The 16,228-nt window shown below is 38.3% G+C and overlaps 1 protein-coding gene across 1 annotated transcript in view; it reads left to right on the top strand.

The window, feature by feature from the left end:
• The window catches only part of Gucy1a1 (guanylate cyclase 1 soluble subunit alpha 1), a 54,256-nt gene that overhangs the window by 12,023 nt on the left and 26,005 nt on the right, over positions 1-16,228 (top strand). The window contains exon 2 of the mRNA XM_021158175.3: positions 14,091-14,449. Coding sequence (XP_021013834.1) covers positions 14,195-14,449 — 255 coding nt within the window. The 5' untranslated portion in view covers positions 14,091-14,194. The remainder of the gene's footprint in view (positions 1-14,090; positions 14,450-16,228) is intronic.

Raw genomic sequence — 16,228 nt, forward strand, 5'->3', positions numbered from 1 at the left:
AGATATGCTAATTTCCAAAAGTCACTGTGCAGTGTGGGACATGAGATCTTAGTACCCTAAATTGCCATACTTTCTGTACCACCCCACGTGCCTGATGTCACGCATCTCTGTCATGTAGCATGTTATCCCACTGGAAACTGGAAATGTATTGGAAATCCATTACTCAGTACCAAGGAGCTATATTGATTATGCTATTGGTGTCTCATAGGGGTTTAAAGTGTCACTAAGCCACCAGTCATGCCAGATAAAGGTGCTTTAGATTAAGGGCATTTTCAGTCTCTTCTTTCTAAGTCAGAAATATAGCCTTCATTATAAGAAGTAAATAGATTTTCTTTAAATCCATATAAATGTTAAACATGAAAAATTTGGAAATGTTAAAATGATCTGAAAGTTCCCCAAAATAATAATGTTGAGCTGCCTTTTGTATCTACAATGTAAGTATAAGAAAAATCCAGGAGTATAAAATATTCATGTTAATTAATGGATATTAATAAGCATTAATTAATTACTATTAAGAAATTTAAAAATGAAAATACATAACCCAAAAGAACAAAACTACTGTTGTAGTTTCCATATATTTCATAAAAACAGTTTTTCTGTTTTTCCTCTCCTATGCATGGTGACATTCATTCACAATAATGATTTTGAGATCTGTCGATTTGGACATATATGCACATCCTCTGAGGATGTACTTCCTAATCTCTAATGCATATACCAGACCTAATGTAGAAAATTTAACACAGCCATAGACGCTGTTAGAATGATGATGTCACGTCATAGCATCTGGAAAGCTTCCCTTTATTCAGAGAAAATGTCACTACAGAAGGCATTTAAGTTCAGCATATCACGAGGAAAATAGTTTAGATCAGTGTGCTGCATGTATCCAGCATGAGAGATTTGAGTCTGCAGAGCCCACTCATGGGCCAGCGCTTTTTTGCTGCCTTGATCAGGGGCAGGAGGTTGCTGTGAGGAGCAGGGGCCAGGAAACAGCCTGCTACCCTATATTTCTCTGCGTTATTGACTTCTGGGATCTGTTATTGCTGTAAATAGTTTCATAATACAAAATGTATGTACAATAAACTGTACATATGGCTAGATATACCTGTGAAGTAATGGCTAAAATCAAGATCACAGACCCTTCCAACACCTTGACAGTTTTCTTGGGTAATTTCTTAAGTCATCCTTCCCATCGCCTCTGTCTCTGACAGCTAGAATTCTGCCTTACATTTTTGCAGATTTGTTTTAGTTATCATGTTTTATATAAAAGCCGACTTTACAGTTTGTCCTCTCATATGCCAATGATCACAACAATGATTTTGAAGTTCATCTATTTGGTCTTGTGTGTGATATTCATGTGTGGCTTCCCAGTGTTTCATTTGTCCATTTACTCTGTGATGGACATCACAAGTACTTTCAATTTTTCCTTTTTACAAAGAAAGCTGGAGGGCTGGAGAGATGGCTTAGCCAAAACCACAATAAAGCTGGTATGAACATTTGCATATAAATCTATATTTGAATATATGTTCATACTTCTCTTGAATAAACATGAAAAAATTGAAAAAATACATCATGTTGTAGAGAATGTTTAAATTTTTTATGAAAATGCCAAACTTATGTTCTTGTACCATTTGCCCACCAGCAGCATATGGGTACATTAGTTATTCCACACTGTAAAAACCGTTAATAATTTCAAACTGCATCTAGATTTGGTGGCACAGGTATATGATCCCAGGTGAAGAGGAGGCTGAGCCTGCCTGGGCTACCAAGTGACTTCAAGGCCAGCATCAATGACTTAGTGAGACTCAAACTAAACATAAGTAAAAGGAGACCAAGTTATGCCTATGGTAGATCATTTATGAGGCCCTGAATTCACACACACACACACATACACACACACACACACACACACACACACACACACACACGAATATGTGTGCACACACCCCTCCCCCACATACACATACACATACACATTTGCACATACACACATGAATTTTAGGCAGCTTAGTGTATTTTTCCTGGTTTATAATATTCTACATGTGAGAAAGTTGTTTACTGGTTATTTGCAGCTCTTCTGAGTGAAATGTAAATCAGGTGCTTGCCCATTTTTAATGTGAATCACCAGTTTTCTTACTGAGCTATAATATTTTGTATATTCAAGAGTCAACTCTTACTGATGAAGGTGTGGCTCCTGTCTGGCTGTCTATCCTTTCAGTAACTTAGTGCCCTATTCTAGAGAACAATAGTGTTTGCCTTGTGCATGGTCACAAAGTATTTCTTTTACATTTCCTTCAAGTAGTTTCATGTTTTAAACAATTACATTTAAGTTTCTGGTACATTATATTTAATTTTTGTAAGTATAAAGTATTAGAAAAAAACTTTCTCGTGTTGATTTCTCAATTGTTTCAGTGTTATTTATTAAGAAAAGGTCACTTATTGTAATGCCTGGAAACTTTGATTCACATTATAATCATAACGCTTTCTTGACTGTCCTGTCTGCATATTTGTCTGATGTATTTGATCTTTATATCATCCCCATCAAACCCAAACTAAGCACATTCATTTTTATCCTCTCTTCTCCTCTTCTCCCTTCTCTTCCTTCCCCATTGCCTTCTTTTTCCTTTCCATTTTCTTTGTTTCTTGCTCTCCTGTTATCTCAAGTGGAGTCTTGCTGTACCTCCCAGGCTGATCTCAGTCTCCCTGCCCCAGCAGTACTGTGATAGCTGTAATTGCAGGCAGGCACCACTGTAACAGACTCTCAACTCTCTAGAGTATTGCAGCTTTATTCTAAGTTTAAGGTATTAGCAAATATAGACAGCTTAGTAGGAGCTAGATGTGTGCTCATGAGAATAGGGGTGAGCAGTTGAGCTTTGAGTAAACAAACATGCAGTATTGATTTGAATTTTCAACTATACGTGAGTCCTAATGTTTCAAGTTTCGTACTAATATTGACTTAGCTAATCTGTGTCTTCCATCCAGTGTTAGTATTATTTTGGCAGTTTCTACTAAAGAGCTGTCTGGGATTTTGACAAGAATCACCACCATCAATCTAAAGAGAAATTTAAGAAAAATTGGCCTCAACAATATTTTTAAAAAGATATCAACAATATTACAAAAGATCTCCAGTTCTTGATGCCTTCTCTAATATTTTTCATCAACATTTATAGGTATTGTGGCATCCACCTTTCTAAACTTTGGTTAGACTTAATGTGAAATATTTGTCTGCATTAATGATAGCTAATATTTCAAAGTAGACATTTCCCATAGTTTGCTCTTAGAAGTAAAGTTGTAGTATACTTTCCTATATCAGCCGTGTGGGCCTGAACTCTCATTCCATTATCTTCTTGATCTCACGTTTGCTTCATAGATCATTTCGGAATCTTTTCATGATCAAATCTCCATGTACATAAAATCCAGACATTCTGTGTCATATTTCTTCTTAACATCATTCAATAGCCCTGGCCTGACAGTATTGTTGGGTTAGCAGTGGTGAGAGGAGTGGTTCCTCCTTTGCTCCTGATCATGGTGGGAAAAAATACTCAGTGTATGTTCTCATTGTTAGAGGGGAAGATGAGAGTATTCTGTGACTTTTCCTTAAATTGACCAGAATCAATGACATTATATATATTGTCAAAGTTAGCTTTGTATTGTGTAGTAATTGTTTTCATTTATAATGACTATGGAAAAATGAAAGAGCCTTCCTGTCTTCAACATATTTTTGTTTGAACTTGATGTCTGACAACCAAGTACTCATAGCAGTATCAGTATCACTGTTAGTATCCACATCTTAATTCCATGACTTTTCAGGCCACCCAACTATGGCTCCTCGATTTTCTTGTTTAAGCTTTCTGAATTTCTTTCCAGTCTGAAATGCTAATGATGCCCTCAGACTCCTTTCCCTCTTGCCACATCTCCCTCTTCTTGAACTCGTCTCCCCCTCTGTGTTCATACCCATCATACTTTGCTAATTGCTACTTCTGTGTCTTAATCATAACATTTTTCTTCAGTCTTTAAACAAGATCTGTCCCAGAGTCTAAATTTAGCCATTTTCACTCTCTGTGTGTCCCATTTGGGCTTTGAATTAAAGTCCTGAGTTCACTGGCTTTCATTAGGGGGAGGGTCACAGAATAAAGTTTCCAGTGTGTTGCTCTTGAAAGGAGATCTCCCATAATCAAATACACTTCTCCCTAAATATTCTGTTAACAGTCAAGAGTCACTAAAACAAAAGCACAATGCAGCAGCCATTTGGATCTCCTGTGTTCCTTCTGTTACCCCTTCCTATTAATGTCCTAGTTATCTTCTCAGACAGAACCCCAGAGCCACTGTGGTCCCCAGATCTTAGCTGCCACGGCGGCATGTCCACTTCAATTTCACACTATCTCTAGCAGCCATCCTTTCCTGCCTCTTTCCCACAACTTCATTCCCGCATCCAGTGGGCAGTCCTTCTGTGGTCCTTTTCCAAAGTCTGTGTGTCTAAACTTGTTACCTTCACACTGTTGCTCAGACTCTGCATAATCCCAGCTGCTATTCTACTTTTTCCAATGCTCTGTGCCTGAAAGAGATGCTTCTAATGTATATTGCACATTAACAATTTCATCACCCACTCTGCCTTCATCATAGCCCTTTAAGGAAATTAGTAGGAACATGCATCATTCACATTAGTATTTAAGGGATATGAAAGAATGTAATTATCTGTAACAGTCTCTAAATTTTGATTAAATTGTAAATGAATTTATAATAACAACCTGTGTTTAACCTTGTTTCTGAGAGGTAATGTGTAGGCTCTGATCTAGCTAAATTTTATGTATATTTTGTAATTTTTATTGCTGCTGTTTTGTTCTATATGTAAATTATAGTTAATAGTTTAATATTAATACATTTATCAATATTAGCTACATTCCTTGAATGTTCAATGACAGCTTAAACTTTGCCAAAAGCTTTTTCAAATGTTTTGAACCATAGGGAGCAAGTTATTTGTTTCTTAGATGACAAACCCATAAAATGGGAAGGAAATAGCATGTTTCATGGGCATCATAGACTTCAGTGGCCACAGCAGACTTTAGGGAGATCTAGAAACCCATGTTTGCATTAAGATTTTAGTTTCACAAAACTTAAAAGTTACAGGTAAATAAGAACAAGAAAGTATATAGGAACCTTTAAAGTTGCTCTTAATTCACATGGCATTTAAACATACATGCTTGAGTTGTCAAAAGCTAAGCAAACTAAAGGGAAGTGGGTCAATTTGATAATTATTTAAGCCACCATGCTTACTTTGTTTAGATTATAAAACAATTATGTCATTCCTCCTGTCCTGTTTGCCCCTCCAAATCCTTCCATATACTTCTCCTTGCTCTCATTTCGACGTATGCCTTTTCACCCACATATCACTACATATATCAATATATATATATATACATATATTCATAAATACAGAAACACAATATGCTTAGTCTACATACTGTTTCTGCATGTATGCTTCCAGTGCTATTGGATAGCCAATTGCCAATTGTTGTGCTCTTCCCTAAGAAATATGGAGGGACCAAGCATGTTTTGGTTATTGGGGGGGGGAACAGCTGCCCAACACGTGTGAGCCACTAGGTTGAGGTTAGGGAGTCTATAGGAGAAGTGTTCCTATAATTTGGTTGAGGAAGTAGTCAGGGTGAGCCATGTGAGTTTGGATTCCTGGGTATGTTGAACACCTCCATCACCTTTGTCCTTGATAAGCTTTGGGGCTTGTACCATCACTAATAACTAGACATCTGTCATCTGTTAAATACAAGAGACCACAGAAAAGATCTCTAGTATCTATTTCAGTTCAAAATTCTGTTATCCAACTCATATATTTTCAGTGACTTTATGTAAAAGATAATGACATAAAAGTAAAAATTAAGGTTTAATGTGATTTTTATTTTAGTTCCCTATTTTGTATCAGTAAGAGAACAGAAAACATTTAAGATAAAACATGGTTGTGGCTTTGAAAGTAGTTGGGAAAGATTCAGCCTTTCCCCACACATTCCTCTCTAGTATCTAAATACTCACCTTAAGTACATGTTAAGATGCCAAATGCATTTTTGGTCATGATTTCTTCAGAACTAATCATTATTTAAATATTCAAAATGGATTGGATTTGCACCACCATTTTCTGTGTCTGCTGCTAGCCTAGGCCTAGCATGACTTAGGGAGATGTGTTCCACTGACTCAGTAACCAAAGATCATTTTCTGTTTTAAGAATAAGAAAGAACTGTGATGTTGGTCTGAAAATTAAGGAAGGCTCTAGATGTTCACAGGACCAATTGGCCAGTGGCTCAGTCACCAGGCAGCCTCGGAATAGAGTCCTCTCTAGGCCTTCAAGATACCAGGAAACACCTTCATTGATGCCTCTGCTGCCTTCCTGACTGACACTGATGTAGTTGTTCTCTCTAGTCTCTCTTTGATATTTTCTCTGTGGTCAAGCCTGCCTCTTGATTAATTAGATCTTGATCATGGTTGATAAGTTTCTGTTTCTAATAGTGCATTAAAGCACAGACTTGCAATGACTAGGTTACTGTGTCATTATTTTTGTCAAGGAGCTTGTAAAAAAACGTCCCCAGTGCGGCATTAAAAGAAGCATGAGTGTCCCTGTTGTCCCTTATTTTAGGATTTTCTTTCTAATTAAGATAAATCAGTACACACTTAATTTTGTTACCTTCATCTCCTGTATCAATCGTGATCTCTTATTCTCTCATTCCCTGGCTTGCTGTCAAGAAGCATGGCCATCCCTCCCTTGGTTTTCTTCAGTCTTCAAACAAAATACTGCTTCTGTGAATTTCATGGCAATAAGCACTTGATGTAGCCCAGACTTCCCTTAAGTAGGCTTTGATAAGTAGTCAAAAATGTTTTCACAGGTATGAAACACTACTGAATCTTTCTGAGAAGATAAAATATTTGTCAGTAATAGAGTTCATAATGATCACTTGCATGATGGTTAGGTAGAGTTTAGGGTGCTACACCATGGTTACGTTGGATGTATCCACAACACTCGTATAAGCTACTCTAAAGTTAACAACCACACCCTGATAATTCTATGTCTGTAATAAGAAGTGACATTGTGTCTTTTGTTTTTGAAACTTCACTATAAGGTTGATTTTTTTTTTAAATTTAAAACTGCATGTCTGTGGGAATTAGTGAAAGTGAGGTGCCGTATTTAGTCTTCAGCTAAACTGCATTTTATCACCACTTCTTTATTTAGTGGGGGGAGATAACAGAAGATTAGTGTGAGCTTATGAAATTGTCCAGTGCCATGTCACCACAAGCCGTACAGAGTATGGCCATCACTACTGGACACAGCTCTAACCACTTCACACCACTTGCTTTCTTTACCCTCACAACATACTGAAATGATAATTAATATCACTATTCTTATTTCCTGATGGAGAATGTCCAGCTGAGATTTCATCATACCTTGATGAAAACCCTGGAGTTTGTAAAGTTGGAGGAAACCCTGCCGCTATTACCTAAGCCCTCCACTGACACATTGATGTCTCAGAGCATCACTCACATGGCCTACGTAAATATGAACCAAAATCATGAAGTCCTTCTTACGCTGACTGTTGGTATTGTGAAACTCATAGCCTTATCCCCTTGTCCCCTCAACATATAAAACATCACTGTTGAAGATGGGTAAAGTAAGTGTGAGTGTGTGTGTGTGTGTGTGTGTGTGTGTGTGTGTGTGTGTGTGATGTCAAGACATCAAGAGTCTATTTCCAGATCTTCCCAGCTGAAGACAGTTTAAAAGGGGAGAAAATATTGATGTTATGATGATACATATGTTATCATCTTGAAACTAAGTATGTCAGTATTAAATGAGGTATAAATATCAAAGTCCAATACATAAATAAATATCCCTATTTTGTTTAGTATACCATTTATTCTAGTTGTTTAATAATCAAGGATTTGTTTTCATTTTGAGACTTCCATCAATTTTATTATGTAAGTCACAATCAAAGGTGGTCTATTAGGATAAGTGCCCTTAAATAATTCTGATTTTTACCTAACTTGCAAACTTCAGTCATACATTGTTGAGAGCAGAGATGTTTTTATTGTTTATGAATTTTATACATGAATAAGATTTTTGATCAAATCCACTCTTCTTAGCCCTATTATCTATTTTCTCCCCACTGAAACTGTTATTTCTAGCTTCATGTGTCCTCTTTTTAGCCCTCTGAGTCTATTTTGTGTAGTACCAGCCCATGTACCATGAGCAGCCTCAGGGGAAACATCCCTGAAGAAAACTGACTCTCCTTTCCACAGCCACCATCAGTGGCTAGCAGCTACTCCGTTAAGAGTAGAACTTGATACACCAGGGAAGAAGCTTTGCTAATGCAGAGTAATGCATCATATCTGCCAGTGCTTTCTTGAGTATTGTGGAACTGCATACCACACATATAAGATGTCTGGGAAAATGTTTTGTTTGATTTGGTATGGTTTGGTTTTTGTGAGACTTCACATTATCCATGTGTCTTAATAAATGCAATAACAACTCTAAAAGGCACATGAGCTTAGTTTAAAGGCCAGTGTTAAATTCCAGTGCAAGTCAACCAACAGCAATGAACCATAGACTTTGATCAGTTTGAGTTAAGAGAAAAGAAATCAGCAGTGACATCTTGGGGACACCACTTTACATAGAATCTTTCTTCTACTCACAGGTTCTTCTGGGCCAGCATTGTGGATGTGAATAATGTCCATTTGAACACTAGATAAATGCAAACTGGATTAGTGTTAAAGGTGTATTTTTGCTTTGTTTTCTTTGGTGATAAGGCCACAGTGAATAACCTAGCCTAGCAGGTGATTTTTTGCTCCTTCTGCCTTAGGCTCCCAAGTACCAGGATTATATTTTATGTTTCAGAAATAAGGGAGATTTGTCTGATGGACTGAAGTGCTCCAACTGCTGTACAATACTACCAGGAATAATAGAGCACCGAAACCTCTATTCTGAACATCATCTTACTCAAATAACCAAGCTCAATGAATTAGTTCCTGTACTGATTGCACTCTAAGGCCTGCAGAGAGAGAGCCTTCTGTGGCTGTGGTTTGGTTGCAGTCCCAGGAATGTGTCTTTTGGCCAAGGCCTGTGGGTTTTCTACCCAAAGCACTTGTGGAGTTGGTCAACATCATCAGGTTCCCATTCAGTCCATCTCAGCTCTATTATCTGTGTAACTCTAACCCAGTTTGCACTATGCAGCTCCAACAATCTACTAGAAAGGCAGTCAGTTATTCACATTTGGGATCCTTTGTCTGAGTTGAAGAACTCACTGGGATTTTTACTTGTTTTACCTAGTCACAGAAGCCTGCTGCACAGCAACCTATCTCCTTCCTAAACATTCTCCTGTGTCAGCCTAAAATCACTTCAGATCCTTAAACATGACATCTTAATATTCAACCCTGGTATGTTGTTGTTGTTGTTGTTGTTGTTGTTCTGAAAGTCTTTTCACATGACTGAGCTTGATGCTCCTCATAGGAAAATCTGGGTCCTGATTTGCATTCCCACAACACTGAGTACTAACTCTGGGAGTTGATGTCCTAGATGTATGTTATCTGTAGAGCATATGTTCTGTTATAGCAGAGTGCCTTTGGCTATCACTGGGCCTCTGTGTCTTGAAGACTGCCGGGCCAGTGGCAAGGCAGCCAAATTTGTTGTACACAATAAATGGAGCAGAATGAAATCCAGTGATTTTTAAAGATGGCTTAGTTCAAAATTCTGTAAAAGAAAAAAAAGCAAATAAATGAAGAATTCAAATTTGTTGAGAGGCAAAAGAATCTTGAGGTTTGTCCTGTGAACATCATCAACTTAACAAGGAAGTTTCATCCACTTCTTGGAAACAAGAGGCAGAAAGCTGTGGCCTGACAAATAGATGCTGTGAGTGAATGTGAACTAAGCCACATCCCCAACTTTCTAGGAAGTGTGTAGACATGGTAAGGTCACCTTACACTGAATTGTATCACCCTAAAAACAAACACACAAACAAACAAAACAGTACTGCGGAAACTTGGTCATGCTCCCCGAATTTTCTACTTGTCTTGTTTTCTGATCATTGAAAAAAAAATTCTCCTCATTTCCTACTGTAGAGTGAAGAAGAGCTCACTAAGGTTGATCAGTCATTATTTCCTTAGTTTTGAAGGTTAAACCCTTGACCTTTCAGTCCACCTGAACATTTACCTGTCCTTCCCTCTATTAAAAAATTAAAGTTTATATTGAAGTATGCAAACTACCACGATATTGAAATTATATTTTTTACACCCCTCCCCTTTGACTAGTCTTAAAAGCCTCAACTTTGAGCCCCAGTGTTCAACTGGGTACATTGCTTCTCTCACAGGCATGTCCAGGCCTTACATGTTGCAGTCAGCATTGCACATGGCTGATGCTTGCTCTTCAGGTGGAAGCTTTGTTCCCAAGCTCTCCTTAACCTCAGAGCCACTCCTAAGTTTAAAATCTGACTTTCAATTCCCTCTATGCAAGAGGCATTTGGTGTTAGGTGTGGTGGGGAAGCTCTTACCTCAGGTCTATATGACCCTGTTGACATCAGCAGACCAGATTTTATGATTTGCCAAACATCAGGGTTTATTAGGAAGTGTTCCATTACCTGAATAATTAATTACCTTTGTTATTAGCATAAGCCCAGAAAAAGTTAATCTCTCACTAGGAAAAGGAAGTTTAGTAATTTCTGGGAGGGGACTGTTTAAGCATTAGCTTTTGGGACAGCAAGGAACTCTACACGTTTCTGAGACCACACTCTATCACTGTTGGCCAAGACCTTGTCACTAAACTTCTTATTTTATTTGTTTTCCCCTTAGCATATGTCTTAGTCAAGGTTTCTATTCTTGTACAAACATCATGACCAAGAAGCAAGTTGGGGAGGAAAGGGTTTATTCAGCTTACACGATACACTGCTATTCATCACCAAGGAAGTCAGGACTGGAACACAAGCAGGTCAGGAAGCAGGAGCTGATGCAGAGGTCATGGAGGGATGTTCCTTACTGGCTTGCTTCCCCTGGCTTGCTCAGTTTGCTTTCTTATAGAACCAAGACTATTAGCCCAGAGATGGCACCACCCACAATGGACCCTCCCCACTTGATCACTAATTGAGAGAATGCCCCACAGCTGGATCTCATGGAGGCACTTCTCCAACTGAAGCTCCTTTCTCTGTAATAACTCCAGTTTGTGTCAAGTTGACACATAAAACCAGCCAGTACAGCTAACTCCAGTCTTCCCAGTCAGCTCTATACCAACCCCCATTAAGTGACCACACTGTTTCTAAAGTGAGTGCTGACATTACACTTAAAAATAGTCTCTGGTTTAATGGAAGAATATCTCCTATGTTTCTAGCAAACCCAAGACACACAGAGGTTTCAAGCATGCTGGTGCTTGTACATCTGTTTCCTAAGTGTAATTTCATCAGTCGCAGTTGAAGAATGCTAATTACTCTGTTTACACATGTGTGATTTAATGAGACTAAACACTTAGCCAGTCTTCAATAAGTGTAGCTTGTTTCCCATCACTGTTTTTAAGTTAATAAAAATCATGCCAAGCATATTTTCTGGAAATGTGAGCATTGTGCAGTTCAAGAGAAGGGAGAAGTTTGTGGGCAGCTGGTGGGTTATGTGTAAAGTGCAGATAGGCTAAGCAGAAGAGGACATGCTTGGGAGGCAGGGTTCACATCAAGTAATGGAGGAATTTATCATAAACTACTCTGCCAAGCCTCCAAAGCCAACGTAAAAATTCTAATATGTGTTAGAGGAACTTATTTTAAGAAGCACTAGATTTCTGGCAGATTCAACCCATAATCTTTTTATCATTATCTTTTTTCATCTTTGAGTACCCTTTCTAGTTATTATATTCATACTTTGAGAGAACTGAAAATTCTGAAAAATAATTGCAAATACTTCTTTTGAATAATGATGTAAAATGAATGTCATCATTTAAACTGGACTTTTTACACTTTTTGGGCTCTTCGTTTCTTCTACCCTTCACCCCTCTTCTTCCACCCTTTCATGCCTCTAGCACTAGGTAAAAGAGAAAAAAGGAAGAGGGGAAAAGGGTTGACAGTATTGTTAGACTACTTCCTGCTGATTAGGGATGTTGAGTCCTTTGGGACAAGTTTGGTCTTCCTGATGGCTAGGAAAGGCTGTCAGGAAGATCAAACTAATTTCTTCTTCTCATCCCTTTGCACATGTCTACTCAACAACCTCAACAAATCACAACCAACAGCATCCAATCACCAAGCTGCCAGTCAGCCCCTTCTAATGAAACTGTAGCATTTATATACCCTCTGAAGAGTCCTAAACATCACACACTCGCAAAAACTATCTGCCAAGGTCAAAATCATGCCCCTGCTAGAGCATGAGGCAAATCATAATCAGCTGCCATGGACAATCTAAAGGAGCCCCATGTCTCAGACATGAGATTAAAACAAAAACACTCATATATTTTTGTGTTTTTAAAGACACACAAATTCTCACTACACATCATTTTTTAAAAGAAAATATGTATTTGAAATTATCTTTTATTCTACTTACTTAGGAGTTATCCAGAACCAATCCGTGTTCTGGTATCTAGGTCAGGAGGAAAGCGTTCAGCCAGAATATGTGATGCACTAGGTTCTTCCCTAGAATTGTACACATCCACCTCCACTGATCCATGTGTTGGGAAGGATCTCAAGAGAAGAGTGCTTGCCCAGCAAGTGTGAGGCCACTATTATTCCCCGCAAACATTCATATCCACATTGGATCCAAGTACCTGAAGCTTTTAAGAGGAGTGGATAGAGAAGATATGATGGCAAATGGTTGCATTGATATATATATATATATATATATATATATATATATATATATATATATATAAATTTTTTAATCTGGTGAAAGCCTTTCATGGATAGGTCTTTCTCAATCCACATAGCTATTCTCTATATTGAGAGAAAAAAAAAGGCCAAACCTTAGATTTTGGCTGATTCTAATGTAGATATTTAAATCCTATTTTCAATATAAGCTAATCTTACTTTATGAACTCAGCCCATTGGAGTGAATTCGTAGTAATAGAAAACATGCTAGTTAGAGAGACAGATGGACTTTCTTGTGAAATGTTTCTGGCAATCAAATGTTTCTGGCCCTCTGGGTTGGTAATACCTGTATTCTGTGCTCTAAGGGTTAAAAGTACATCTGAAGTTTCCGGTGCTTGTGCTAGACATGTAAGAAGTAGCAGACATGAAGGCTTTTCTTCTCATTTTTAATTTGTCACTAGAACTCATTCCTTTTCTTCTTTCTTTCTTTCTTTCTTTCTTTCTTTCTTTCTTTCTTTCTTTCTTTCTTCCTTCCTTCCTTCCTTCCTTCCTTCCTTTCTTTCTTTCTTCTGGGGGGGTGGGGGGTTGAGACAGGGTTTCTCTGTGTAGCCGTGGCTGTCCTGGAACTCACTCTGTAGACCAGGCTGGCCTCAAACTCAAAAATCCACCTGCCTCTGCCTCCTGAGTGCTGGGATTAAAGGCATGTGCCACCACTGCCCAGCAATAGAACTCATTCTTGTAGAAAAGGTAACAGATGCTATGCTATAGAGATATACTTTGCAAAGGATGTAAGTATATCGAAAGCTTTGTTGTGGTTATTGTCATCTGGAAACTTCCCCCCAACATTTTATTGTATTTAAATATGTAACAAATAAATTTCTTGAGGTCAGATTCCAGAAGTATTGGCCCAGTGATGGCTAACTAAGGTGTAGCTGAGCCCAAGTTTCATTCTTACCTCATGAAGATAGCTTCTCAATATATGTAGAATAATACATAAATTAAAGTATTTAAGGGAAACACTAACATGTACTATTCTGATGTTTAGTGTTTAGACAGGGCATGCATGAAATACAGTAGTTCTAGCATTAATGAAGGAATAATGAAGATCATTTTCGGGTGGAGAAGCTGGAAATTGATAGTTTGTGCTAAGGACAGTAAGAGAAAAATGTGATTTATCTTTAATTGATACTCTGTAGGCAATTTTTTTTGTGTGCACCTAGCTATGTGTTGTGTGTAAACTCATCTATCCTTTCTCTTCTGACTTTTCACTGCTCATAGGTGCTGGGTCACTCCTGTCCTTGATTCAGTAGAAGCAGATCTTCATCAGTCCACATCAACACCAGCTAGTCAGAAGGAAACCACTGCCAAGCTCCAGGAACACCATGTTCTGCAGGAAGTTCAAGGATCTCAAGATCACGGGGGAGTGTCCTTTCTCCTTACTGGCCCCTGGTCAGGTTCCTAAGGAGCCAACAGAGGAGGTGGCCGGAGGCTCTGAGGGCTGCCAGGCTACTCTGCCCATCTGCCAGGACTTTCCTGAGAAGAATGCAGAAGGGAGTCTCCCCCAAAGAAAGACAAGCCGCAACAGAGTCTACCTGCACACCCTGGCAGAGAGTATTTGCAAGCTCATCTTCCCAGAGGTGAGTGTTCTCCCTTTAGCAATGATAGTGGTATTTCAAAATTGGAAATGCTAGGGGTTTCAAAAGAAAATATTTAGAAATGAAGTTTCTCACTTTTAAGAGCACGGTAAACAGAATGTCCTTGAAACATATGAGAACTGCGTTTTTAAATAACAGTATTCTAAATTGTGTGTAATCTTCAAAAGTTTCACATCTTGAATTCCTTCCAAAAGATCATTAGACTCTGAAAAATTCCTGTCTTTGCTTTGTCTGTCAGCCTCCACTTACTTTACCTGTAAAGTGGACTTGTATTACACCTACCTCTCTCTGCATGTTAGTATACACTGAGTGGGGATGGAGCTTGCTATGGGGTGCCTAATGAAGCGAAGACTGAAAATGAAACTCCAAGGAAAGATAGAGTTAGCAGAAAGTTGAAAACACTGATTTCAAAGATGGTACTTATTACATGTTGTACCTTAATGACATTTGAAATAAAAATATTCAATCATTTTTTCCCAAACTCAGTCCTTAGATACCCAGGTTTGTTGAAACTGAAAGATATTCAGTCACCCTTCTCACTGAGGTGACTTGCCCTGCAGTCTGGGACGTTTCAACCAAAAACAGAGTGAGAGACAGGGTGACAAATGAATGATGCTCAATATTTTCTTCAATGATCTCTGTTTGTTGACACCTCCTTTTGTTCTTGGATAATATTCTTGTCTTTGATGTCTACATTATTCGACAGCATATTAAACTTCCGCAAGATTGTTATTTTATTATTCTGAATTCTCTGTCTTATCTTTAGGGTTGATGGCAGGAGACTAACTACTGCCCCCTCTCACAGTCTCCTGAATCTTTGTACTACTTTGCTTCGGGGGCTATGTATTGAAGAGGAAGGCAGATTATCAGCTTCTGTTAACTTAGGTTGATATTGGAAGAACCTTGAGTGCCTGGCCAGCCAGAAGTTCTGGGAATTTTGGAAATCGTTTGTATACCATGTACTTTCCTTTTCTCTCCCTCTTTCCTGGAGGAGAAGCCACATGTGTGCCTTCTCAGAATCTGGAAGGAACAGTCGGACTACTGCAAACTGCTCTTCTTTTTCTCTACGAAAAATCCAGGGTGAGGTGTCAAGCAGTCTTAGTTAGAATGAGCTGTGCTGCTGTTTGTTTCTGGACTCATAAGTGCAAATATCAAGCTCTGACCAGAGTGCCATGCAGCCGAAGAGAAAGAGTCTATTGGAATTCTTGTGGGGAGGAATACTTATGGCACTATGCATTGGCACTCTTCCACACTTAAGGTCATTTGCTTTATGGAAGTAAATGCCCCAATGTTGAATATGTTTGAAATGTGTAGTGAACAGTCTATGCTATCAACTGTCCGAATATCTGCTTGGTCTTTTTATAGATACATCGGTTTTTCATGAAGTATTTCTTGGTTGGCACATTTAATGCTCAAGTTTTAGTTTCAGTCACTTCATTAACCTTATGAAAGATATTCAAGATTCAACTTGGCATCCTAGTTCTTGCTTTAGATAATCATATTTAACTGTCCAATTATGTTTTCATGGGTAATAGTATGTATAAAAATCCACTGGCCTGAGCAGACTTACAATAGAAACTCTCATTCCATAGAATAGAGCTGGTTGAGTTTAAGGGGGTTTCTTGACCACCTAATGAATCTTACCATTTGTACTTGAAAAGCAGCAACTCAGGAACATAGAGTTGTATCATTTCCTCAAAGTGAAAGGGATAACTGATGATGGGGAACTCATTCATAGCATTATAATTTATCCTTATGAAT

Source organism: Mus caroli, unplaced genomic scaffold, assembly GCF_978045245.1.
Source record: "Mus caroli unplaced genomic scaffold, Mus_caroli_1 scaffold_3, whole genome shotgun sequence".
In the NCBI taxonomy this organism is placed as follows: Eukaryota; Metazoa; Chordata; class Mammalia; order Rodentia; family Muridae; genus Mus; species Mus caroli.